This window comes from Nakaseomyces glabratus, chromosome K (assembly GCF_010111755.1).
Source record: "Nakaseomyces glabratus chromosome K, complete sequence".
Taxonomy (NCBI): Eukaryota; Fungi; Ascomycota; class Saccharomycetes; order Saccharomycetales; family Saccharomycetaceae; genus Nakaseomyces; species Nakaseomyces glabratus.
The window spans coordinates 839,715-864,093 of NC_088961.1; the positions used below are offsets into that span (position 1 = coordinate 839,715).

Genomic DNA, 24,379 nt, shown 5'->3' on the forward strand with positions numbered 1-24,379 from the left:
CTTAGTGTTATCGAGCTAGGCTGCGTGATATCACAGAGAGATTAAAAAAAATTGGCCAAAAAATAAACAAACATCGTACGTTTACCCGACCCAGGTCTGCCACCTCTTTGTAATCGAATCCTTACTTTCGCGTTGCTTAGAATCTCATGTTAAGAGGAAGTCCGGGTAAAGCCGGTTGCAAATTTCAACTAAGTCAGCGGGGGAGAGGTGGGGGGGGCGGGTGAACTGCTATTTCAGTAAAGAGTAACGTGGTCGTGGACAAGCACAAAGTGTCAATATTCCATTTCACGATAATATGAGCATGTGACTTTAATTTGAGAACTAGGCTTTTCATTACTGTAAAAAGTTGAATGCACTCTATTCTAAGCACGATAAAAGTCTAAAAAAAACGAGTGCTTGTAAATGACGTCATGTCAGTGTCTGGGGGTTTTTGATCTTCCATTCTGGCTCTGCGCAACTTTCTTCAATCGCACTAAATTACCTGTAGATGTAACAGCATGTGGCTATTTGGGCATTGAAACCACCGTAGTGCAGCAAAATAGCAAAGACTCGCAAAAAGACAGAATGTAGGTGTTTGAAGTGATTTACATGTTAAGGTGATACTTTGGTTCTGTTGTTCACAGAAAACCAGCAGGAAGAGACCAGAACTGAACATGTTGAATGCGGTCCGAAACATAGCAAAAAGAAACAGAGGGAGTTGTAGCAATATTTGTGCGATGCTTTCTGTTTAAATACCGATCTTTCCTTTTTTTCCTTGGCCTTAGGCCTTCCGATCCTCCCCCTCTTCTCTTCTCCTTTTGTACACATCCATTGGTTATAGGCAGTTCTGCTTTGTAGCAATACTCGGCCTTCTGGGAGGATTGTCCCTGAACACCAGCATGCGGGAAGACCTGTGATTCCTTTCTATGAGAGTCTCTTCGAGAGTATTTTGCTCAGAGAATCGCGTATGGTCCCTTTTTTTCCCTGTTGTTAAATTGTAAAGCCAGATTGTTTTTGGCACCTTTGCCTCTCTAATGGTAGTGAATTACTAACAGATTCTTTTAAAGCGATGAGGTAAGCTTCTTTAACAAACACATTTGGTCTCATAAGGTCTTCAGAGAGTTGAGATATAACAAGTCTCTCCATTTTCATCTTTTCTGCGCCAGGTATATGGGAATATATCTTTCCAATATTCAATATTCACAACTATAGTGACCCGACTGAACTCGCAATAGGCTTGTATACGGAACAAAGATGATGCAAGTTGATTATTTCAGTGGCATAGGTGGGATTCCTAGAGGAGGTGGAAGATCAAATAGTCGAGTATCCAGTACCACTCTACCCGAATCATTAGTCAGTGGCCAGTCTGATGACACTTTGAATACATATGGAGCAACATCGTTAAAACTTAGTCGTAGTCGCATAAATCCATTTGATAGAACATTATCCCAAGTAGAGAGTTTTGAGCACATGAAGAGAGCTCACAAAATTCCTGACTACCATTTAAAGATTGTTGTTGTAGGTGATGGTGCAGTTGGGAAGACTTCTTTACTGATATCATATGTGGAGAAAGTGTTTAAACATGAGAATATACCGACTATATTTGAAAATTATGTGACAAATATACAAGGGCCAAAGGGGCAGATAATAGAATTGGCTTTGTGGGATACAGCGGGACAGGAAGAGTATAGTAGGCTACGACCCCTTTCATATACAGGAGCAGACGTTTTGATGATTTGTTATGCTATAGATAGTATCACCTCCTTAAAGAACGTAGAAGATGTCTGGTTTCCGGAGGTAAGACATTTCTGCCCAGGTACACCTGTGATGTTAGTGGGATTGAAATCAGACTTGTATGAAGAAGAATCGTGTGATAGTAAGGTTGATCCAGCTGAGGCGGATTCCATAGCGAAGAAGAATGGCGCATTTGCTCATATTCAGTGTTCCGCGAAATTGAGGGTTAAAGTGGATAATGTGTTCTACGCTGCCATCAATGAGCTACTTGCTGAGCAGTTAATTAGTCAAAATCATAATGCCCCAATTCTCAAAAGTATTTTTAAATTAAAGAAGCTTAAACTTAGTGAGCCTATTGATATTGAGGAGCAATATTATGATGGGGAAAATGGTGGTGATGATAATGATGGTAGCTCTTCTGGAAATGTTGCTGCTTTACCAAGTACTATTGTTAAGAAAAATATAAGGAAATCGAAATGTATCGTAATGTAATGCGATATCGAAAATAAATGAAATATCTGAATGGAAATTTTAATACAAAACTATTATTATATATAAGCTAATTAATAATTAATTGATACTATTTTTTGAATTATTGGACTAGAAATTTTACAACCTTGACAGGATTCAAGTTTTGGTCACAGAATTCAGTCCTTGTATTAGAAAAAGATTACAAAACTTCGGTAAAATTAAATATAACGGACTCATTAATGTTGGTGTCTTCTAGCTTCTCTCCGGATCTCCTTCCTTTCACGTCTCTGCTCTTTCTTTATATCCCTCGCATCTATCCTCCTATTCCGTTTCTCACTTTTATTGTTTCTTGTATGCTCAAGTTCATGAATCATGAGTGCATGACAAGCAAATATTTCGGTGTATATTGAAACATTGGTGATACCTAAGGAGTGGGAATTATTTAGTTCACCGATAATCAAATCTGCTCGCCTGGATATCAACTTTGGAACTTCATCTTGGAACCTTTTCGTGTAGTAGGCACAAGTCTTGGTCTTATAGTTATAAGAAGAAGGTTTCTGCTTTTTTTCACCTTTGACAGCATTTTGATATGTGGGAGGTGTATCTTGTTTAACAGTAATCACAAGTTTTCCTACCAGAAAGGGAATCCTTGAGATATCCCAGTTAAGATCAAAACCTTCTGCAGTACCTCTATGACTATAGCTAAAAGCCTCAGATTGAATATAATTTGGCGACAGAATTTCTGGGTTAGAAAATTGAAATTCGTATCTTCTGGAAGCAACTCCAGTTAGCTTGTAATAGACCTCACAGAAAGGAATCTTAAAAAGGTTGTAGTTGTCATCTTGTGTTATGATTTCATATTGACTGGATGGTGCTGGTGCATCTCTTGGTAACAACACAAATTTAGATATTTTCAGCAATGGCCTGCCGTCTATGTAAGTTGGGAGTAAAGACGGTACAGCTTCAAAAAGTGGGATACCCATACCATCAGGATCAATGGAGTCACCTTTCTTTTGCTTGAATATATCATAGGATTGAACTGAAGGGAAAATCATAAACGATCTGCTTGCCAGCTTCCTTACAATTGGCATGACTCTTGTCATATTATATGTGACAAGTGGTGGCAATGTCTGGTCATTATTCAGTAGAATGGGAAATTGCTGAGGTATTGTTTTCTTTTCAGAGAATGAATATATTAGCTTTTCAAATAATGGCATGTAATATATGTTAGCTTGACTATCGTAGTTAGGTTGTGCTTTGGGGGATTAACAATTACTTTATAATATATTTAGCGGAGAGAAAATATTGAGATAAGGAATACGAAAATAAGTTACCAAGTTTAGATGATTGAAACCCACCTATATATATATAGATAGATTAATTTATATTTATCTCAAATTAATACCAACGTTCTAAACAATTAATGAAGATAAGAGCAAAAAATACATGAACAAACAGTGTGATTCAATTAGACATGCACTTTACGTTATCTCAAAGGAGAGCCCGTACAGATGCATTGCCATAACTTCTCTTTCAACATGAACTGTATAAAACTCGTAGGATAGGTGGGCGATACACTGCTGTGATGTCTGAAATAGATGAGCTAAGCCTAAATATTTTTTAGTCCATGTACAACCAAACTGATCCGGTCTTTGGATTAATCTTAAACAATGGTAACAGCAACCACAGGACCCCTTCCTACCGTTTACGTACGTCAAATTCTGCAACCAGACATAAATGGGAAACAGGGCTCATCTTAGTTCACCTTCAGAATGCACTGAACATCATCGATGGTTTTTCTCTACGAGATGCTTTAGCAAAAGTTCATTAAGCAACTCATCATTGTGCAATCATCAGCCTACTCGTTAACAAAGCCTTGATATTTCAACATCATAAAGCCACGTAAATTAATATTAGGAGCTCAGCATTGCAGCTTCTGTTTCTCTACATTGTGGTTGATGACAATAATTATGGATAAGTAAATATTGTTTATTTTGTTAGTTAGCGCCAGAAGTATAAAATATATGAGATATGAAGTTGTAGGCTTAGATGTGCATGTGCAGGTTAAAGATGAAAGGATGGCACATTATGAATCATGATGTGAGGGGCATTCCTATGGCATTTTGATTCAAGAATAATGTAGCTTCAAGCTGACAATTGCAGTACAATGTTTTCATTACTTACATATATTAACAGTCTAATGTCTGTTTTATCCGTATATTTGTTAGCCGATGTAATTTGATTTGAAAAATTTCGGTTTTCCATCTGGAGAAGCGATGAGTGTAGTTGGTTGAAAAAAAAATTAATCAGTGAAAAAAAAAAAGTGGAATTTTGCGATGAGCTTCCCCAACAAACGGATACATTGTTCGAGATTTGACTAAAGTAAGTCATTCTTAGTAGTAAATTATTTTTAATTAACGGTATATCCTGTAATATTGATATATGAATCTTTTGGTTAAAGGTTCTCTTGTGAATATTGGACTTAGGAGTGGAATTCTGCGAAGATCAATTAAGAGGTGCTTTAAGATGGAAGCCCTGAATAATCAAAATATAGAGGATAGTAAGAAGAGACAAGCTCTTCAAAAGAATAACCAACCTCTGAAGAAAAGACCAAAGTTGAAAAGATATAAGGCAAAGAAAGTTGATCCAACATCTCCACTTGGTGTTTTACAATTTGAAATCGATGAGTTACTGAGGGAGAACAACTTAGAAAAGTCTCAAGTGGAAAACGATGTCACTGCCATCCTTAATGATACATCTTTCGTTACAGGACCCATTGCATCTAAATACCATAGGGAGGTGTCAGATGTTAAGGTCTTGAAATTGGGATCGAATGGTGATGGTCTAGCTATCATTCCTAATCCAGTGGAAACAGACAAAAAGCAAGTGGCTATTGTTCCGTTTGGGCTTCCTGGTGATCTGGTTAGAATAAAAGTGTTCAAGACACACCCTCTATATGTCGAATCTGATCTGTTAGATGTCATAGAGAAATCGCCAATCAGAAAAGATGAGCTTATTAAAGACAAGTATTTTGGGAAGTACTCCGGTAGTCAATTTGAGTTCCTGGACTATTCAGAGCAATTGAAGATAAAGAAATCTACCATTGCCAATGCTTATAAACATTTTGCACCATTGCTTTTAGCAGAATCTTTAGTACCAGAGATCAGCGACACAGTTGCGTCACCATTGCAGTATGGTTATAGAACAAAGATCACTCCACATTTTGATATGCCTCATAAGGTCAAGCAATTGGAAGTTAGACCACCTTTAGGATTTGGTCAAAAGGGTAGGCCCAAATGGAGAAAGGAGACGTTAGAAGTGGGTGGCACTGGGCCGATTCTAGATATTGAGGAATGTGCCTTGGCAACAGATATATTGAACAAAGGTCTGTCTAATGAAAGAGCCAGATTTGAAAAAGAGTTCAAGAATTACAAGAAAGGTGCCACAATTCTTTTAAGAGAGAACACAATCATACTGGATCCTTCTAAGCCCACGGAGGAGCAGTTAGAGGAAGGATCTAGAGATGAAAATGGCGATATAAGTTTTATTGAAGTTACAGATGAAACTACGGGTGTGAAGCTTGCAAAGACATGTGTTACAAACACAAGGCAGATCGTAACAGAATACGTTGATGGCTACACTTTCAAATTTAGCGCTGGTGAGTTCTTCCAGAATAACAATTCTATCCTGCCGTTAGTTACCAAGTATGTACGCGATAACCTGCAGCTTGGTAATGGGGACAAGCCGCGTTATCTGGTAGACGCCTACTGTGGCTCTGGTCTCTTCAGTATCTGTAGTTCTAAAGGTGTTGACAAGGTTATTGGTGTTGAGATTTCAGCTGATAGTGTTTCCTTCGCGGAGAGAAACGCCAAGAACAATGGCGTTGAGAATTGTAAATTCATTGTAGGTAAAGCAGAGAAGCTGTTTGAATCCATCGACACACCTGCGGATTCAACCTCTGTGATCCTAGATCCACCACGTAAAGGTTGTGACGAGTTGTTTTTGAAACAACTAGCTGCTTACAACCCAGCTAGGATTGTGTACATATCCTGTAACGTACACTCACAGGCAAGAGATGTCCAGTATTTCTTAAAGGACACACCAGAAGGTAAGAATTATAGAGTCGAGAGCATAAGAGGGTTCGACTTCTTCCCACAAACCCATCACGTCGAATCGGTTTGTGTGTTATCGAGAGTTTAATTTGTAACATTTCTATTATGCATACAAGTAATATATATATAAATATATATACATATATATATAATGCTTAATACCTGACGTCTTCTCAGTTGTATCGGTACCTGCTGTGGCACGTAGCCAGAAAATGCTTGTGACTGTACTATTTTGATTACACCCTGACACCCCTAAATTACACCCAGACATCTTGGATAACAACTGCGCCCATCCATTTTTTTTCATTGGCTATCATTTTTGTCTTCAGTTTTCTAAAGAAGAAGCGAAGCAACATCGCAAATATTCCGCATTGGGAAAAAATGTGAAACTATCCAAGGGTACACTTCTTAGAACAAACCGTAGCAAACGTAATTCAACCACCGCAAAAGCTCCAAAACTCTGGATGTAGAAACTACCGACAAACGAAGGACACACGTATAATCATAGACCCAGTATAAGTCATAGGAATATATCCCAACTACGTCCGTTTCTAAGTAGCAGAACTTGCCTCACATGAGGACAGTTGTGCCAGTGAAAGAATATCACAGAGACACACCTGTAGGAATTGCAAACTCACTTCGCAAAGGGAAAGGCTACACACACAAGCACACACAAGAGTACGCACACACACCATTTCCACTTCTACTGCACTTCCCACTGTTCTGTACCTCCCTTCCCACCTGAAAGCAAAGGCACAGAAGCAGCCGTAATGAGACAAACGCAGTACAAAGAAACACTGTAAGTAGCAGTAAGTATCATTTACAACGTGAGTATCATTTGTCTCTTCACCCCTCCCACTACCTAGTCTGTGCAGATACAGGACAACATGCAAAATATCTGTTGTTCTGCGCGAATTTAGTATGTCCGTCGGTTGTGAGACGGGACACACAGGAACACAGAAAGCACCATGTGTCGTTGTACGATGTATTTTCTCAGTTTTCACCCAAAATTTTTTTTTTTTTTCCAAAAATTTTTCGCTCGTTCTCTCCCATCCAGTTCCAAAAATTTTTGCAATTGGAAGCGTTTCACTTTTGGCAAAAAAAAAAAATTGAAAAAAAAACTTTCAAGGCCCCAGTAATAACTTTTAGGCGATATTATACACTGTATATATTATAGATTATAGATTTTTTTCTTGAATTTATTCTTAAGTGAAGGAACCAATAGATAATACAGTAATCACCTAGACAAAATGGAGAACGATAAGGGTCAATTAGTATGTTTAATTTTTGATTATGAGAAAGGAAACTGGCGGAAGTTGATCGATAGTCCACCGTTGTGAGTTGTGGGTATAATTCGAGTGGTGCCGATGTGAACTCTATATTGTCGGTGCCCAAATGAATATTGATCAGTTAGGCCTGTGGATGTTAAGATACTCTTACTAACAAATTGCCATTATAAAAAAAAACAATCTAATCTTATTCCAACATATGAATTTTTTAAAAATGCCAAAGTGTAATTCCATTGAATTAATCTCGAGAACCACTGCTATTATGATATTTAGAGGATTTGGAAAGAAAATTACTACACCTTGAGTGATGAAGATTGATGAAAAGGAGACAATAAAACTCTTTGATGAGAACTAGGTGGATATCAATATACCATACAACCATATCTGATGTACAGTACAAGTGGACTTATTTGAACAACATAATTTTCAATTTTTAAAAAAAAACAACCTATGCGAAAACCAGAGCAAGTGAGTTCTCTTGATTAGGGCAAGGGCACTTTAAAAAAAAATAGTTGAATCTAAACGTTAGAAAATAAGATTTGTTTTTTTCTGAATTATTTTTACAGGTCGAACTTTACATTCCAAGAAAGTGTTCTGCTACCAACAGAATCATCAAGGCCGATGACCACGCTTCTGTTCAAATCAACATCGCTAAGGTTGATGAAGAAGGCCGTGCCATCCCAGGTGAATACATCACTTACGCTCTATCCGGTAACGTTAGAGCTAGAGGTGAATCTGACGACTCTTTGAACCGTTTGGCTCAAAACGACGGTTTGTTGAAGAACGTCTGGTCTTACTCCCGTTAAGATCGTATTAGTGGAAATGCAATGGAAAAGAAATATATTGGCGTGAATACACCGTAACATTAAAGTTTACAATTTTGTTTATTATCTATTCTACTTATATTTTTTTTTCTTTTATTTTTACATATATCATTTTTAATAAAGCAAATATCTTCATAATAAACAGAAATACCTTTCATTTTGAACTAATAGAAAAGAAATTTGGGGCGCAAGTTCCGCTTTACACATAAATTAATTATAGTTTAATGTTTTGGAGTCATAGATGGGGTCAAAATGATCAAGCTTTGACGACTTCATTGAATTATGTACAATATATGCCGTCTAGACGTACTAGTAATAAACTGTGTACACCAGTGACAGATGCGTTAACTACAATATTAATACTTAAAGTAAAACTTATACGTAGTCCATTTATCCTACATCCGAGATGCAAATATATACTGATATTAATACAAAATTTGAACAGCAGTTTTGAAATTCGACTGGGTTCCTATGTGTACTGTCTCAGACTTTGTTTCATATTACTCATAAAATTATCCTGGTTAAAGTCCTCACGATTCGCAATATAAGTTTGTATTATGCCTCTGCTCATGTGCGCCAAATGGCCTTCTTTCGTAAGTGAATCCAGAAGGTCGGGTTGAACTGTGAACAAATTTGCCAGTTCTCTAAGTGTGGCAAACTTCTCCGACAAATCTGGAATATCCCAATCATCTACCGTAGTTTGATACCCGATGATGTCCTTTGTAACAATAATACCACCAGTGGAATTTACCTGAAATTTCCCATAATGATCAAGTAACAATCTATAAAGATCCTCTCCAATTGTTGACAGGAATGTTGTCAAATTTTGAGACTTCAAATGCTGTGATACCTGTGAATACGTGCTATTTAATAAGTTCACAATTTCTACAGCTGGCTGTGTATCTTGATCTAATAAGTCTAATGACTTTGGTAAAAAGTCCTTCCGCTTTTGCTTTGATAATGATGCTATAAATTTGTTTGAAAATTGTTGGAATACCTCCTCCATAATGAGATTAATCATTACTTCACAGTTCTTTACTTGTGAATTAGTTGCTATTATGACCTTCTTCTTAACGTCGGGATAATTACTCAGGAGGGGTAAACAAACAGATTTTATTAAAGTTGATAATAAGCTCAGAATTTCAGTAGTAATTGAAATATACTTCATGCTTGACAAGTCAATCTCATCGACCTTGTTTTGTTCAGGTTTAGAGATTGAACAATATGCAACCTCGAGTGCATTCTTGACATATGAGCCTATAATACCCATTGAAGCTAGTTCTAAAATTTCATAAATACATGATGTTGCTTTGTTTGGAATCAGTTCCATAACTCTAGCAATAGCTTCCACAATACATTTAATAATTGCATCAACAGTTTCTAAGTTATAACCATCATCACCAGCATGGTCAATAGGTGATCCATTTTCATTTTCTTTGACAGATCTAGATCTCGATACGGGAAGTATATCCTTATCAATACGGGATTTCATAAATGTTGTTATCTGTGACAATTTACTATTGGCCGTATTAGTTGTAGATAATTCATTAATTCTCGTTTCTGGAGAGTCATTGGTAGATGCTTTGAATTTATTTGTTAGTAGTCTTTGCCTTATATCCTTTTCATGCAGTGTATTGAATCTCGATGTCATCTCTATCAAAATAATTTCCAAGCTTCTTTTTTCAATATCAAAGTATTTTGATCTGTCAAATAACCATCTCGAGAAGAAATCCGTGTAGCATTGTTCCAAAGCTGCCTGCAAATTAGCCTCATTTTCAACTTCTAACAATTGGAAATAATCCGTTAGATCTTTCACAAATTTCCCAAGCAGACTATAAAGAGAATGCAAAGTTCTAACATAAGCCAAGTGCGAAAATGACAGTGCCGAGTTCAGTAGAAATTCCAGTTGAGGCTCAATCTTTTGAGCAAAAGTTCTCTGAATAAACAACTGTAATACGTATGATGCACTATCTTCAAAAACCCTCTTAACAATCTTTGACTCATTCTTTATTACTTCTTCAATATTCTTGAGCATATCTACCAACTCTTGGGAATAAACTATTATATGATAGTTTGGATCCATAAGTTTATCCCTCACATCCTCAGATAAATATGGTGACTCACCTGTCATAGATTTGTTAACTTCATCTGAATCCAAAAAGAAGTTATGTTGATTTATGAAACTTTGAATAACGTTTATACCATCGTTGTAATGATTCAGTATTAGGGCGATCTCATTTAATTGTGTGAAATTGTTTTCTCTGTAAGCATTATTGAATTTGGTTAGCATTTCGTTTTCCATCTCTTCAGCATACTTCTCAATAGTCGATGTGGTACTTTTTGTTGCGGGTATAGAGTTTGTTTCTATCTTGCGAGCTAGTAACAATTGGTTCTTTATCAGTACAGCGGCGTTTAGTCTATTGGCCAACTTTTTGGAGTTTAACATATTATCCACATATTCAGATTTACCATTCTTGAGGAATGTATTGTACTGTATAATCAATTCTATCGACTTAATATAGTTCTTCTTCTTTTTGATCGAATTCTGGAGCTTCTCACTTAAAGGGGACACCATTTGATTGATTGATGTTAATTTATTATCCAGATAATTATAATTATCGACTAGCTTACCCAATCCAGATGATAAATTCAACACCTTTGAAGAGTATGCCAGTTCCTGCTTAGAGACAGCGTCTGCCATCATCTGCTTATCATTATCCATGCGTTCTTGTAGAGAGGTCAATTCTTTCAATATGGACTCAAACGTACGGATATATGGCTTGGGATCAAGCTTCTTATTCCATGCTGTGCTATCAACAGGGTCACGATCCCTACCGACCTCTTGTACAAACTCTTCAACGGTAAGCCCGCCCAGGAAGTTGTTAGGGTCATGAATCAATTTCTTCCACCGAGGATCCAGCTCATATAAAGAGTTCATCCTTGCTTACTAAACTACTTTATCGTTGAACTAAATATAGTTTGATAAGTGCAAAATCTATAACATGAACTGGTAATTGAGTTGTTCCCATTATATTTTGTACATCGAATTTGTATTGTTAATTATCATTATTGTGATGCATCTTTGAAAGGGGATCAAAGCAAAATTCGTAACCTGCGCTATGTATCAAGGCAGTAAAGCCCATGTTATAGAATACAAAATTGAACATTGCAATGCTAACCCTTTTATACAAGAATGTAAAAGCAGCAAGATTAGTATATAAACAGTTTCTTGTTTATTATTTTATCGAATATTTGTTGATACAATGGGGTTCTAATTTTTTTCTTAAGTGTGTAGTGGCGGAGTGTCGCTAATTGAATTATAGCCTTGACACAAAACAATAAATAATATCTACAGTAAAACTTTACACACATAAACACATCTTCTTGTAGTTTTATTTCCCAAACTATTGTTTTACATCATAACACAAAATTTACCTCAGTATTTATTTACAGAGTTCTATTGTGCCTAAAATACCTGTGTATTTGAAATAGCTTTTGTGAAGACGATACAAAGTATGACAAACCCAATAAAGATAATTAGGAACTTCTTTGAAGAGCTAGCCTTTGCATTTCATATATTATGTTTTGGTGGCGCAAACCAGTATTATTTGATATAATTTTTTATGACTTGATTGTGATGCTAACAGCTTTTCCAATCAAAAGACCAATACGGCATGGAGAAAGAGAGAAAATAGCAACAGCTTTTTTACTGAGAGATACAATAGAAAAATGTTATATATTGGAATATAATTGATTTTTTCTTAGACAAATTGAAACCATATAGATGCAATGATGTATATATTCAATGAACGCACATGCTGTTAATAATTTTCATGCTCACTTACAGCAAGATAGAATTAGAATTAAAAGATAAATTCATATCCCCAGATATTTTATTCCATTAGCCAACTATCAGTAAAGTTTTGTTAAACAATCAGAATTGATCCATATAATACAGTAGATTATTATAACGATCGGCACAGCCCAATTATATTATTATTCAATGGATATTGTGATATCACTTTTTACCACTAAACGCGTTATGAGTTTCAAAGTGTCGAAACACGTCTTTCACTCTGTTCTCTCGAGATTGCTCTTTGGAAGGATCCTCGACAAACAAATATATAAGAAACAATGGGGAATCGGATCGAAAAGGAATTAAGAGTAGTAGGGGGAGAAGATATTGTACGCTTTTACTCACATAGTATATCATACAATAAAGGGAAAATGCTATTTGGTATTCTAGTTGCGCTATTTCTGAGCGTTGTGTCAGCACACAATGTTCTATTGCCTCCACATGGCCGCAGATGCTTTACCGAGAAGCTAGGGAAAGGCGATGAGTTGTCTATTACATTCCAATTTGGTGACAGAGATCCAGAATCCAGCCATCAATTGACTGGTGACTTCACATTGACTGGTGTTGACAGTAACACTTTGCATAAAACTCTCAGAGATGTATCGCACGGTGATGTTGTCTTCAGTGCCCCTCACTCCGGGAACTTCGAATATTGTTTCTCCAATGAGAACTCTAACATCAAGACCAAGGACGTTACTTTCAACATGCACGGTATTGTTTACGTTGACTTAGATGATCCAAACGCCAACACCTTGGACAGTGCCGTTAGAAAATTGGCCAAGCTAACCAATGAAGTTAAGGACGAGCAAAGTTACATTGTCATTAGAGAGCGTACCCACAGAAACACCGCCGAATCCACCAACGACCGTGTCAAGTGGTGGTCTATCTTCCAATTGGGACTTGTCGTTGCCAACTCTTTGTTTCAAATCTACTACTTAAAGAGATTCTTCGAAGTTACCTCTTTTGTTTAAGGTAATGAGCTGAAATGCAGAACTGCACCATACAGTGACTAAAAACAAATTAGAAGAAGGCATTATAAACCTGACTGTGACTTCACATTTATTCATGATGATATACCCACAGTTAAGAATTTATACATATACATAACAACTTAAATACTTTTGTATATTTGTCATTAGTTTATAAAGAATATTAAAACAGAAACGCAAAAACCATTATGACTATTTCTTTTCATTGCTTTAGACACTAGAAATAGTACTATTGCTAACATTCAATAGATGGGTTTTCAATCCAACTTTAGTTATACAAATCAGATTAAAAAAAAAAAATAATGCCATTTCCTAGAATCGAACCAGGGTTTCATCGGCCACAACGATGTGTACTAACCACTATACTAAAATGGCGTATTAATTTGATATGTGTTCTAAAACGAATGGTATATGATATTATTTAGATTTTCAATTTTGCCGGAAACAATCATATAAAATAAACGTCTTTTCACGACCGGTAAGCTATCAAATTGATCCAATTGAGACATCCAGTAACTCAATTTCATAATCAATTTTGTATTGAATCCTGATAGCAGTCGTGAACATCTAAATTAATATATAGTTTCTCAATAGGCCACTAATCTAATTATACTGCATATAAAACCCTACTTGCATTATATTCAATGATTTAAGTATGTTGATGTCAAGATATAACAACTAATTTCTACAAAAACAACTAATCTCTGCTAAAACTATGCCTGCAAATGTCTACTAGAAGCCTAGAGACTAAAACATCAATACATGCAATTGAGTACCCTCTAATTAGCTCATGGTACGAGCTCCCCTCTGTTGACTTCCCACCGCATAACTGAATAATTTGAATCACATCAGGACAGCCCATTGCGAACATCGACATAACCAATTTTCCATTATTTTATCGAATATAGCATCCTTGATAACAATTGATCACATCTCGGTGATTCCTAGAATTTTGGCCGTTTTGATTTCACTACATTGGAGCATAGCAAGAACACTATCTGTCCGATTTATTAACTAAAAGAAATTAAGAACGCAAATAAGATCTCAATTGGAAAACCAGATAGATGTCGTCTCCTTTTAGGGCTGCTGCAGAACAGGTATTAGCCAAATTTTTAAGTCCTCATAGTAATGAAACTACCACAGTGGACTCCGAATTGGTAGATGTGTTCAATAAAGTGAACACATTCATGTCAACTAACCAGTCTCAACTTAATAAAGTGTTTGATAGATGGGTCGATAGAACAACATTCTCATTTACTCAACTTATATCAACCCATCCTTCGCTATATGCTTGCGTTGGTATGCTGGCCTTTGCGCTTACTGTTGTAACATTAGGGTCTTTCACCTCAATCAAATCAATTCCACATACTGCCTTGCCACCAACAAAGTATGATCCTTTGTTCGACCCCACTGATTTTGATTTGGATACTGAAAGTATAATTGTTCATAAAAATGAAACTGATGCCCAGAAGAAGAAAGATGGCCATAAATTAGCTAACTACGACAAAATTGACGTAAGACATTCTTTATTAATCCCTCTGAGTTGCGGTGCTGTTTTGATGACATTGTATTTTTTTATTAAGAGGTTGCAGGTCAGATGGCTTTCCATCATAGTTAAGGGCTTGACTTATCAGTCCATACTTTCCCACACTTTCGCTGCTACTTTTGTTTACAACTATTTGATACAAAGTTTCATTAGAAACTTGTCATACTTGTTTAAATTTAATCCGTTAAAGATTTTACCCAGATGCCGTCTAACAGTGTCAGACGATAATGTTGAAATTCATCAAACAGGAGCCGTTAGCAATCTTTGCTATAAGAATCAAATATCTGGTAAAATCCAGGAGGCTAAAAGAGTTGAGAAGATTAAGAAGACATCATGGGAAAGCCACATGTACAGACGTGAACTTAAAGCACCATCTTCCGTTAAATCTGATTCACAAATTCTCAATGTTTATATGTCAGATGCCACAATTTATTCGTTTATTTTTGCATGTATTATATCTGCGCTCTATTTTTGGTTTCCAAGGAATTGGATGTTGACAAATATTGTTAGCTTGAATCTTTCAGTATGGACAATTTCTCAACTAAACCTTAAGAATTTGAAGTCTGGAACAATGATTCTACTAGTGTTGTTCTTCTATGACATTTACTTCGTGTTTTACAATGACGTGATGGTTACTGTAGCCACCCAATTGGAGTTACCATTTAAACTTTCAATTCCAGTCAAATTCAATCCTGCCAGTAAAAAGTTTGATTTTTCATTCCTTGGGCTTGGCGATATGATCATCCCTGGCATGTTTATTGCAATGTGTTATAAGTTTGATATCTGGAAATGGCATCTAAAAAATGTCGACCGTGAATTTCATCTCTTGAATTGGGGGTACATCGGCACATATTTCAAAGTTGCCTTGATATCTTATGCATTGTCTATGGTTACCTGTATGCTTTGCTTAAACATATTCAATGTTGCACAACCTGCATTACTTTACATCGTCCCATTTTTGTTAATATCGATAAGTGTCGTAGCTAAATTCAACAATGATTTTAAGGATATGTGGAATTTACAATTTGATGTCATTGAGATAGATGATGAAAAACTAAGTTCTGGTCGTTTGGAGAAGGAGGACCAACTGACCTACTCTGAATTATTAGAATCCGATTATATTGAAGATTCTGACACAGATGTTAATTCTGACTTCACACCTGAATCAGATGACGATTTGAGCTTATCTGATGATGATGACGAGGCGGAAGATTAGAACTTGACAATTTGAATAAGCATTCTTGAGGCATATAACACACACCGCGCATTTATTCTTACAAGTTTACTATTAATATTATAGTATTTATTATGAATTCGGCATAAATAATAATTAAGTACGATAGTAACTAATATTTTATTTCGGGTTTGACTCTATGTTCCTTTCTGCAGACTTGATCAAATTCTCAATGTTAGCATTAAACCTCTGGAACAAATCTGTTGTCTCTTTAGAATTAATCTTACCTTTCTTTTTGACTGTAATGATTGTGTTTTGATGAGGGAAACCGGAATTAAAGATCTTAATCTTGAATTCAAAATTTCCTTTAACAAATTTACAATCATATTCAACTTTCTCACGATCTCCTTTCTTATCCAAAGTACGGAGTTGATAATCGATACCATTATTTCCAAATTCTTTCACCGTTATCATATGGACTTCTTCAAAAGTCATTTTTGTAGAGTGCTCTCTAATCAGTTTTGTATGCCCGCTTCCTCCCGTTGTCTTGAAACCGTGTATTAGCTTTGAGAACCAACTTGGTTTCGTAGTCTTTTGTACAGCCTTCTCTTGCGATTCGGTAGGTTTTCTCACTTGTTGTTCTTTTTGTTCCTGTTGATGCACCTGTGCTATTTCCTTCTTACTTTTGCTCTCATAAGGGATCCTTAAATGGTCGTTCTCATCTGCTTCAGCAGCAGATATAATTTCCTTCTCGAAAATGGTAGAGGCCTTCTGAACCTTCACTTTGATTGGGGAATCGTTTGGAATCTCTATAACTTTTGAACTTTTATTGCTTTGATCACTTGTAATATTCTGTTGTGCTTCATAATCATCAAAAAGCATCGTGACTCTATTTTTTGGACTTGTAGGTGTTAATTTACTGGCATTTTCTTCCTCAACTTGGTCCAATACCTTCACAGATTTGTTGTTTCCGTTTTCCTCTGCATCCTTAAACATTGAAATCATGCTTTGTGATAATGCAATCGAATCGGTATTCCGTCCTGTTTGAGTTAATGAAGAGAATCTTTTCTGCACTTGATGTTGAGGCTTTTCCGGCGTCAACTTGAACCTAGAGATCAGCTCTTCAGTAGTCTCTCTTGGCATAGTATTTGAATTGGACACATTATTCCCATACAAACTAACACGCACATCTGCAGCTGGTGTAATTATATTAGATGCATTTAGCGTTTCAATAGAAACGGCTTTCCTTTGTACTTTTGGTATAGAATCCGATTCAGAAGAGGATGTTTGCAATGACGTGGAATCCGATGGAGGATCTTCGAATATATTGACTGCACTTTTTATGGAAGTTTTATTTTCATCAGTGTGAAAAAGCTCTGTTTCATTGTTATCATTAGATAACATGAATATATTCTTCTCAGAAGATTGCTTGTTATTACCAGATAGATAAACAATTTCTGCAATATTGGTATTCGTTGGTAGATCTATGGCATATGATAGATCAGAAGAAGATCTATCAACACTTGCTAATGTGTTGTAACCACTTGTCCTTTTGTTCAAATCAGAGACCAAATTAGAATGAGGAGCCAAAGACAACTTTGTAGATTTTTTTCTCAGTGGTGCACTGCTCTCTTTAGCCACAGTTTCGTTGATATCATCTAGTTTATTTTCTTGTAGCATGTCAACCAGATTTTTGAAGGTCATAGATGTGTTCAATAAAGTTGAAGGAATTGATAACAAAGGAGACTCATGAATCGTACTGGATTGCGCAAGAACGCTGGTTTCATTATACACATTTTGATCATTCGATCTATCCGCGTCTCTGTGAGCATTTAGCCTTTCTTTTTCAAATTCAGAATGTGCAGTTTTATTCATAAAGTTGTATTGCTTTGACTTGGACTCAAACTGAGTATTTTCTTCAGCATTTTTGGAAGATTTATTGTTTAAGAGACTATGGAACAACGACTCTTTTGGAGGTTGAGAAACATTCCTCCTTGGATCTAACGAAAATGTTTTTGATGTAAAGTTACCTTCTGGAGCGGTAACATTTCTGATATTTTTGTAGTTGTTATTGGAAGTAGGATGCAATTTTGAGTTTTCAATTCCTTTACCATTATTAATCTGGTTGCTTATATCTTTGAGAACATTATTAGATGGTCCCGTACCAGAAACTTGCTTAACCTTAATGCTATCATCAACTTTATCTTCATCAATAATAAAATTAAAGGTGGGTTGTACACGTACTGGCTTTTTACTAATACCAAGTCCTTCTGGCATGGGTTCTATACTAAAAATAGATGTATCTGGTCCATTCACTGAGAAATCTGATGGCTGGCGTTTAAATTCTGGTTGATGATTATTGACGTTAATCTCAAAATCATGCATTTCTTTGCGAATTATAGTATCTTCATTATGTACATCATTTGTTTGAGTTGTATTCTTTGAAGGCGTGATATCCTCTTCCTCTTCCTCAAGAATATTATCTAATGCACTAGTGTTCAAGATTTTATCACATAACATTTCAAATTCGTTATTAGAATCGAGCTTAGGTAGAGGTGGAAGTTCCGCGGAGTTAGAAGGCCCTCCAATCAAATAGTCATTAAGGTTTAAGGAACGCTTTGAGATTGAAGTCTGCGAATAAAGTGATCTTTTAGACTCAGAATTTTGAAGAGTTCTCTTCTGTAAATTCTTCAAAGATTTTTTTGAAGCAGAATTATGCAATGATCTGGAAGAAACTAATGAAGTTAAAGTAATATTACTTGGCGATAATGGTATATTTCCTCTTGGCCTAGTATTTAGCTCCGAAATAGATGAACTGGTAATAGATGTATTCGAAGAAGAATTAAATAACGAGGTTCTTGATCTAGCGTTTTCTAACTTTGGCCTTTTCAGATACGAAGACAGGTTTGATTTACTTCTTCTGAAAGCCTTCGAAGATGAGGCCGCGAATGTAGGAATTACAGGCGGTAATGGTGGCAGATCCGAAATTGGCACAGTCTCTTTACTCTTCAAAGAATGCTGACTAAACTGTGACTTTTGTTCCAGCATTGGAGCTGATGTATGCAATTCATTTACCATTTCAGAGGAATTTCCATCTTGTGTGAAGTCAGAAGTATCATTGTTGTTGTCAATACCTGGCTCGTTGCTACTATCTTTAGATTCAGTTTTTGTTGATTCATTCTCAAGCACAACATCTTCTATTTTCTTTTGAAGTTTTGTAGCTGATATTGGTTTTGAGTGTTTTAACTTATACTGAAACAAGAGTGAATAGAACAACTTTTCCTCTGTTGCTCCTTCAACTAGAAGCCTTTCTACTAGACGTTGTCTTGGAGTACCATGCCATAGAATCTGCAGACTTTTCAAGATCGACTGATCAATATCCTCCTCTGAGTTCAAACACACTGTGGCGGGGGTATTATATTCAAGGACATGCAAATCTGAATTTGATTTACCTCGTCCCAAAAGATTGAGCTTTCGAATATGAGCAGGTGGATTCCTGTATTTTTTAATTAATGGATGATTTAAAATTTCATTAATCGTTAGTCGTTTTTCAGGGTTAGTCACTAATATTCTTGTTATTAAATCCTTGGCATCATTAGTTAAATATGGAGGTAGTTGAAATCTCCCGGCTTGAACCTTAAGTAGTAACTTTTTAATATTATCATCGTTGAAGGGTAAATGTCCAGTCAATAATGCGAACAAAATGATACCACAAGACCATACGTCGCTTGGACCACCATGATATGGTTTACCCATCACAATTTCAGGCGATGCATAGTGTGGTGATCCACAGGAGGTCTCTAGTAATTTATTGGGTAGTTCCAACGCAGCCATACCAAAGTCTGCTATCTTGATTACTTTGTTCTTCTTATCTAATAAAAGATTTTCTGGTTTTAGATCTCTGTGACAGATATTGAAAGAATGGCAATATGAGACACCTTGTATGATTTGTGTAAAATAATGTACTGCTTCAGGTTCCGAGAGCTTTCCTTTAGAAACTAAGTAATCGAATAACTCACCACCATCCACGTACTCCAACACCAAATATAATTCTGATTTGTTTTCCCATACTTCGAGAAGGCCCATGACATTTGGGTGTGATATTAGCTTCATTATAACTATTTCACGCTCAATACCATATGGGTTCAGAGCTGAGTCCGTGCCATTCTTTATAGGATCTTCCCTGTTAGATGAATCTTTGGAATCTGTCCCACTCGACACGCCACCAGCGGTTTTCATTTTCTGATCCCTCATACGCCTGTTATACGTTCTCTTTGGCACGATTTTTATCGCGGCTAAGGTACCATTCTCGATGTTCTTAGCTAGTCGAACTCTCCCGGAGGAGCCCTTACCGAGGGTCTTCCCAAGTTTCCATGGACCCACGGTGTCTCTTGATTTCCTTTTGGAAGATTTTGTATTATTGCTATTTATAGATTCTGCCTCCGAGAGCCTCTTTGTAGCATCATTAACCGACTTGATGACACGGTCCAAATGGTTAGAATTGGTCTTTGGGGATGGCTTTTTCACGTAGTTGACATTATTGTGCGGGCTGACTATATTTACCGTCTTATTCATAGCGTTCCAAGCAGCTTTCTTAGCTGCAGAAGAGGCCCTTAGTCTCTGCTGTTGATGGGGTATTAGAACTGACATTATTTGATGCAATAGGAGGGGGAAAAATAGCTCTATAATTGACTCAATAATAGAATAAAAATGGACAAATAAGTGTAGCCGTTACTGTAGTTGAGTAAAATATAATTAATGAATGAATAATAGTTGGTAATTGGAATAAAAAAAAATTTAACACAGACACACAAATTAATACACTTTTAAGCTTAAATTTCAAAATGCGTTTATGTCTTCTGATCGAGTAGTTTAGATAGATGCCACTATGAAAAAAAAAAATCCGTTGGATCTCTTAATGGGAAGTTTGATATTGTTAAATGTAATGATCAAGAAATATATATACTATTATACAAAGCCTGAATAATTTTTTTCTTTTGGCAAGCATATTGCAGAGATTATTCGACCAAGAAGGAAACGAGTAACATGTTGGTGATTCATATTAATCTAATGATTTTATTTTAGAGAGGAGATGCCAGATAATCCAGTAAGACCATAAGAGACGTGGAGATTAATATGCATTTGGTGTAATCGCATATTATTAAAACTACAAGGATGCGAAATGTTCAAGTTTATTTTTGTTCTTTTTACAGCTAGTAATTAAAATCACACCCAAATTAATCCCTGATGTGTGTACGTGTGACGCGAAAAAAAATAAAGAAGGGAAAGCGAAAGACGCGAAAAGGACACAATTTACACTAGCGAACTCTAATCAATTTCTTCGAACAAGTATGGAAAGACATGAAGGATAAGGTCAAGAAATATACTGCAACTCTATAGAACAGGACTGTAGACGGGAAGACAATAAAAGGAGGTCGGGCTGCTATGCATCGATTGATCTACGCCATTCTACTTATTCGTTTTTTTCCATATGTAAGTGGTGGAAAGCTGGGAGTCACATACTAGTTAGAAAGACCAGAAAAGACTGCGCACCACTTAGCTATATAATTGTAAAACACCAAATATGCACAAAATCAAAAAAAAAAATTATATATATCATTTAAGTGTGTATTACTTATGCTTGAGATTAACCAACACACATAACACCACTCTTGACACATAATAGCCAGATACTCACTAGTAGAAGAAGAAAAGGAATGCAAGAGTTCCCTTACCCTGCCCATATATTAGACCCGATTCAGTCGCACAGAGATTCTGCGGCCTCTGTACTGCGTGTTACAGACACACATGTACTACGAAATGAATGGGCCCACAACGGTCGTCACACTATTGCAAACGTACAGTAGCATGCAGTGATATTCGTGAACTATTTCATGTCACGTTTCTTCCAGCATGTGGTAAGATATGACCTTCCCACCAGGATAACAAACACCAAATAGGTATATTCTGTCCTTAATATATTATTCCCTTTCAGTGTAACTACGACTGCTTCACAGCATATGCTTCTTGATCGAGGTCGAGGTAAACCGTTCTCTACAAACTCCTCTCAAGCCTTCATTACATTGCCTGTCCTACTGGACAATGGGACCCTAGTGAGTCTTCCTGGAAAGGAATCGTTATATTGTAGCACAATAGCCTGTCCTAGTTCAAAGAAGACATGTTATTTGAAGCTGAGGACCCTATTGTGTCCAGAACATTTAAATTGCACTTCACAGATATATTCAATTGGAAATTTGAAATGTAATTATCTCTTGTGTGTAAAAAAAATGAGTTCACTGTTGCTGTATTGATTAGTAATCGGTGATTTCCTCTAGCGAATTGATCATCCACCCCTTATGAATCCTTATTTGGGTAAACTGATTAGCCAGTTTTTTTGGGCACCCTTCTACTTCGTATGTCTTTAACTCTATGATGTGATATTCACACTGGTTAACAACATTGAAGGGGTGTCTGCTGCCATTGGATCGAATCCACTGTGGTCTGGAAGTTTACTGAACAACTCAATTGGCATTGTTCCTCGAAGTGGCTCATATCCATGATCTGTCAAATGCTTCAGACACCCCCCCCTCCTCCCCATGCATACCATGGTGGAGTTCGCAAATGTATACTGCCAGCTCAATGAATGAATGGCATTGTGTTCCACATAAGAATTTTGGTATATAAGTATCATATATAAATGCACTAAACTTGTCTTTCGATCCCGTAGCTCTTAAAACTTTACATACAAATTTAGCTAACGGTAACCATGGAAGCTAAGATGGAAGAACAACGCCAGATCATTGAACAATTGAAGCAGACTTTGAACGCATTGACTGTTTCCCAAAACACTACTTCGAACAAGACTCCAGCAGATGAACCTTTCTATCACATCAACGAGCACACCTACGAGGATTGTGCCCAGGAGTTCATCGACTTCACTTATGAGAACCCAACCACATACCACGTCATTGAGTTCTTCTCTAAGTTGCTAGAAGGTAAGGGATTCAAGTATTTGCCTGAGAAGAAGACCTGGAACGACGAATTGGAGCCAGGTAAGCCAGGTAGATACTACACCATCAGAAATGGTACTAACATGACCGCTTGGGTCATCGGTAAGAAGTGGAAGCCTGAGTCTGGTGTCGGTGTTGTCGCCAGTCATGTTGACTCATTGACCGCCAAATTGAAGCCAGCCTCCTTAATGGAAAAGGTCGAGGGTTACAAGCTCTTCGGAGTTGCTCCTTATGGTGGTACTTTGAATGAATTGTGGTTCGACAGAGACTTGGGTATCGCTGGTCGTGTTCTGTACAAGAAGAAGAACTCTTCCAAGGTCGAAAGCACACTTGTGAACTCTGCTCCTCACCCCATTGGTAGAATTCCTAGCTTGGCACCACATTTTGGCCAACCTTCTGAAGGTCCTTTCAACAAGGAGACCCAAGCAGTTCCATTCTTTGGATGGTGCTGTGACATTGATGATGAAGGCACGATCACTGATGAAGAGAAGAAGTGCCCTCTTGTTGGTAAGCACTCCATCTTGCTATTAAGATACATTGCTGAGCTAGCTGGCATCAAGGTCTCCGAGATTCTACAACTGGACTTGGACTTGTTCGATGTTCAGAAGGGTACTTTCGGTGGTATCAAGAAGGACTTCATCTTTTCACCAAGAATGGACGACAGACTATGTAGTTTCACTGCTATGATTGCTATGGCCTACTACGGTGCCACAGTCGACCTTGACGAATTGAGCAGTTTCAACATGGTAGCTCTATTCGACAATGAAGAAGTTGGTTCCTTGACAAGACAAGGTGCTGAAAGCACATTACTAAAGACATCAATTTGCCGTACCGCAAAGAGATTCACCAACATGGAAGGCTTAGAGCCACCAACTTTGTTTGCAAATTCCATTGTCTTATCTGCCGATGTCAACCACTTGTTTAATCCAAATTTCAAGGAAGTCTACTTGAAGAAGCATTCTCCTAAGCCAAACTGGGGTATGACCATCTCATTGGACCCTAACGCCCACATGGCCACGGATGTAGTTGGATTGGCTTTTGTCGAAGAGCTGGCTCGTAAGAACAAGGATACCGTTCAATACTTCCAAATCAGAAATGACTCCAGATCTGGTGGTACTGTTGGCCCAATTGTCGCTGCACAATTGGGTGCACGTACTATTGATGTTGGTATTTCTCAATTATCTATGCACAGCATCAGAGCTGCCACAGGTACTAAGGACATTGCGATGGCAATCAAGTTCTTCAGAGGTTTCTTCGATAACTGGAGAGAAGTTTACGATAACTTTGGCGAGTTGTAAGTGAAGTTTTACAATAAACACATCCCTAGCAATATCCATATAAAAAATGTTATACAGTAAAATAGAAAAGAAGTCAAAATCCAATGTATATCCATCT

General features: G+C 36.9%; 10 protein-coding genes and 1 non-coding gene across 11 annotated transcripts; 6 read left to right on the forward strand and 5 right to left on the reverse strand.

Moving 5' to 3' along the window:
• Positions 1-1,233: 1,233 nt before the first annotated feature.
• RHO4 (Rho family GTPase RHO4) lies at positions 1,234-2,205 on the forward strand (the record flags this gene model as incomplete). Its single annotated transcript, XM_448583.1, has 1 exon — positions 1,234-2,205. One exon carries the CDS (start codon positions 1,234-1,236, stop codon positions 2,203-2,205), a length of 972 nt encoding a protein of 323 aa, XP_448583.1.
• Positions 2,206-2,420: 215 nt separating this feature from the next.
• Positions 2,421-3,401, reverse strand: GVI51_K08195 (uncharacterized protein; the record flags this gene model as incomplete). The annotated part of the gene is made up of 1 exon (XM_448584.1): positions 2,421-3,401. One exon carries the CDS (start codon positions 3,399-3,401, stop codon positions 2,421-2,423), a length of 981 nt encoding a protein of 326 aa, XP_448584.1.
• A 1,225-nt stretch (positions 3,402-4,626) lies between these two features.
• TRM2 (tRNA (uracil(54)-C(5))-methyltransferase) lies at positions 4,627-6,384 on the forward strand (the record flags this gene model as incomplete). The annotated part of the gene is made up of 1 exon (XM_448585.1): positions 4,627-6,384. The coding sequence occupies one exon, from the start codon at positions 4,627-4,629 to the stop codon at positions 6,382-6,384; it is 1,758 nt and encodes a 585-aa protein (XP_448585.1).
• Positions 6,385-7,546: 1,162 nt separating this feature from the next.
• Positions 7,547-8,391, forward strand: RPS21A (40S ribosomal protein eS21; the record flags this gene model as incomplete). The annotated part of the gene is made up of 2 exons (XM_448586.1): positions 7,547-7,570; positions 8,152-8,391. 2 exons carry the CDS (start codon positions 7,547-7,549, stop codon positions 8,389-8,391), a joined length of 264 nt encoding a protein of 87 aa, XP_448586.1.
• A 487-nt stretch (positions 8,392-8,878) lies between these two features.
• Positions 8,879-11,347, reverse strand: SEC10 (exocyst subunit SEC10; the record flags this gene model as incomplete). The annotated part of the gene is made up of 1 exon (XM_448587.1): positions 8,879-11,347. One exon carries the CDS (start codon positions 11,345-11,347, stop codon positions 8,879-8,881), a length of 2,469 nt encoding a protein of 822 aa, XP_448587.1.
• A 1,196-nt stretch (positions 11,348-12,543) lies between these two features.
• On the forward strand, positions 12,544-13,236 carry EMP24 (Emp24p; the record flags this gene model as incomplete). Its single annotated transcript, XM_448588.1, has 1 exon — positions 12,544-13,236. The coding sequence occupies one exon, from the start codon at positions 12,544-12,546 to the stop codon at positions 13,234-13,236; it is 693 nt and encodes a 230-aa protein (XP_448588.1).
• A 321-nt stretch (positions 13,237-13,557) lies between these two features.
• tH(GUG)5 lies at positions 13,558-13,629 on the reverse strand. Its single transcript has one exon. It is a non-coding gene; the product is annotated as a tRNA-His (tRNA).
• Positions 13,630-13,951: 322 nt separating this feature from the next.
• On the reverse strand, positions 13,952-14,131 carry GVI51_K08327 (uncharacterized protein; the record flags this gene model as incomplete). The annotated part of the gene is made up of 1 exon (XM_448589.1): positions 13,952-14,131. The coding sequence occupies one exon, from the start codon at positions 14,129-14,131 to the stop codon at positions 13,952-13,954; it is 180 nt and encodes a 59-aa protein (XP_448589.1).
• A 187-nt stretch (positions 14,132-14,318) lies between these two features.
• Positions 14,319-16,016, forward strand: YPF1 (aspartic endopeptidase; the record flags this gene model as incomplete). The annotated part of the gene is made up of 1 exon (XM_448590.1): positions 14,319-16,016. One exon carries the CDS (start codon positions 14,319-14,321, stop codon positions 16,014-16,016), a length of 1,698 nt encoding a protein of 565 aa, XP_448590.1.
• Positions 16,017-16,154: 138 nt separating this feature from the next.
• On the reverse strand, positions 16,155-20,624 carry HSL1 (protein kinase HSL1; the record flags this gene model as incomplete). Its single annotated transcript, XM_448591.1, has 1 exon — positions 16,155-20,624. One exon carries the CDS (start codon positions 20,622-20,624, stop codon positions 16,155-16,157), a length of 4,470 nt encoding a protein of 1,489 aa, XP_448591.1.
• A 2,116-nt stretch (positions 20,625-22,740) lies between these two features.
• APE1 (metalloaminopeptidase APE1) lies at positions 22,741-24,282 on the forward strand (the record flags this gene model as incomplete). Its single annotated transcript, XM_448592.2, has 1 exon — positions 22,741-24,282. One exon carries the CDS (start codon positions 22,741-22,743, stop codon positions 24,280-24,282), a length of 1,542 nt encoding a protein of 513 aa, XP_448592.2.
• Between the last annotated feature and the right edge of the window lie 97 nt (positions 24,283-24,379).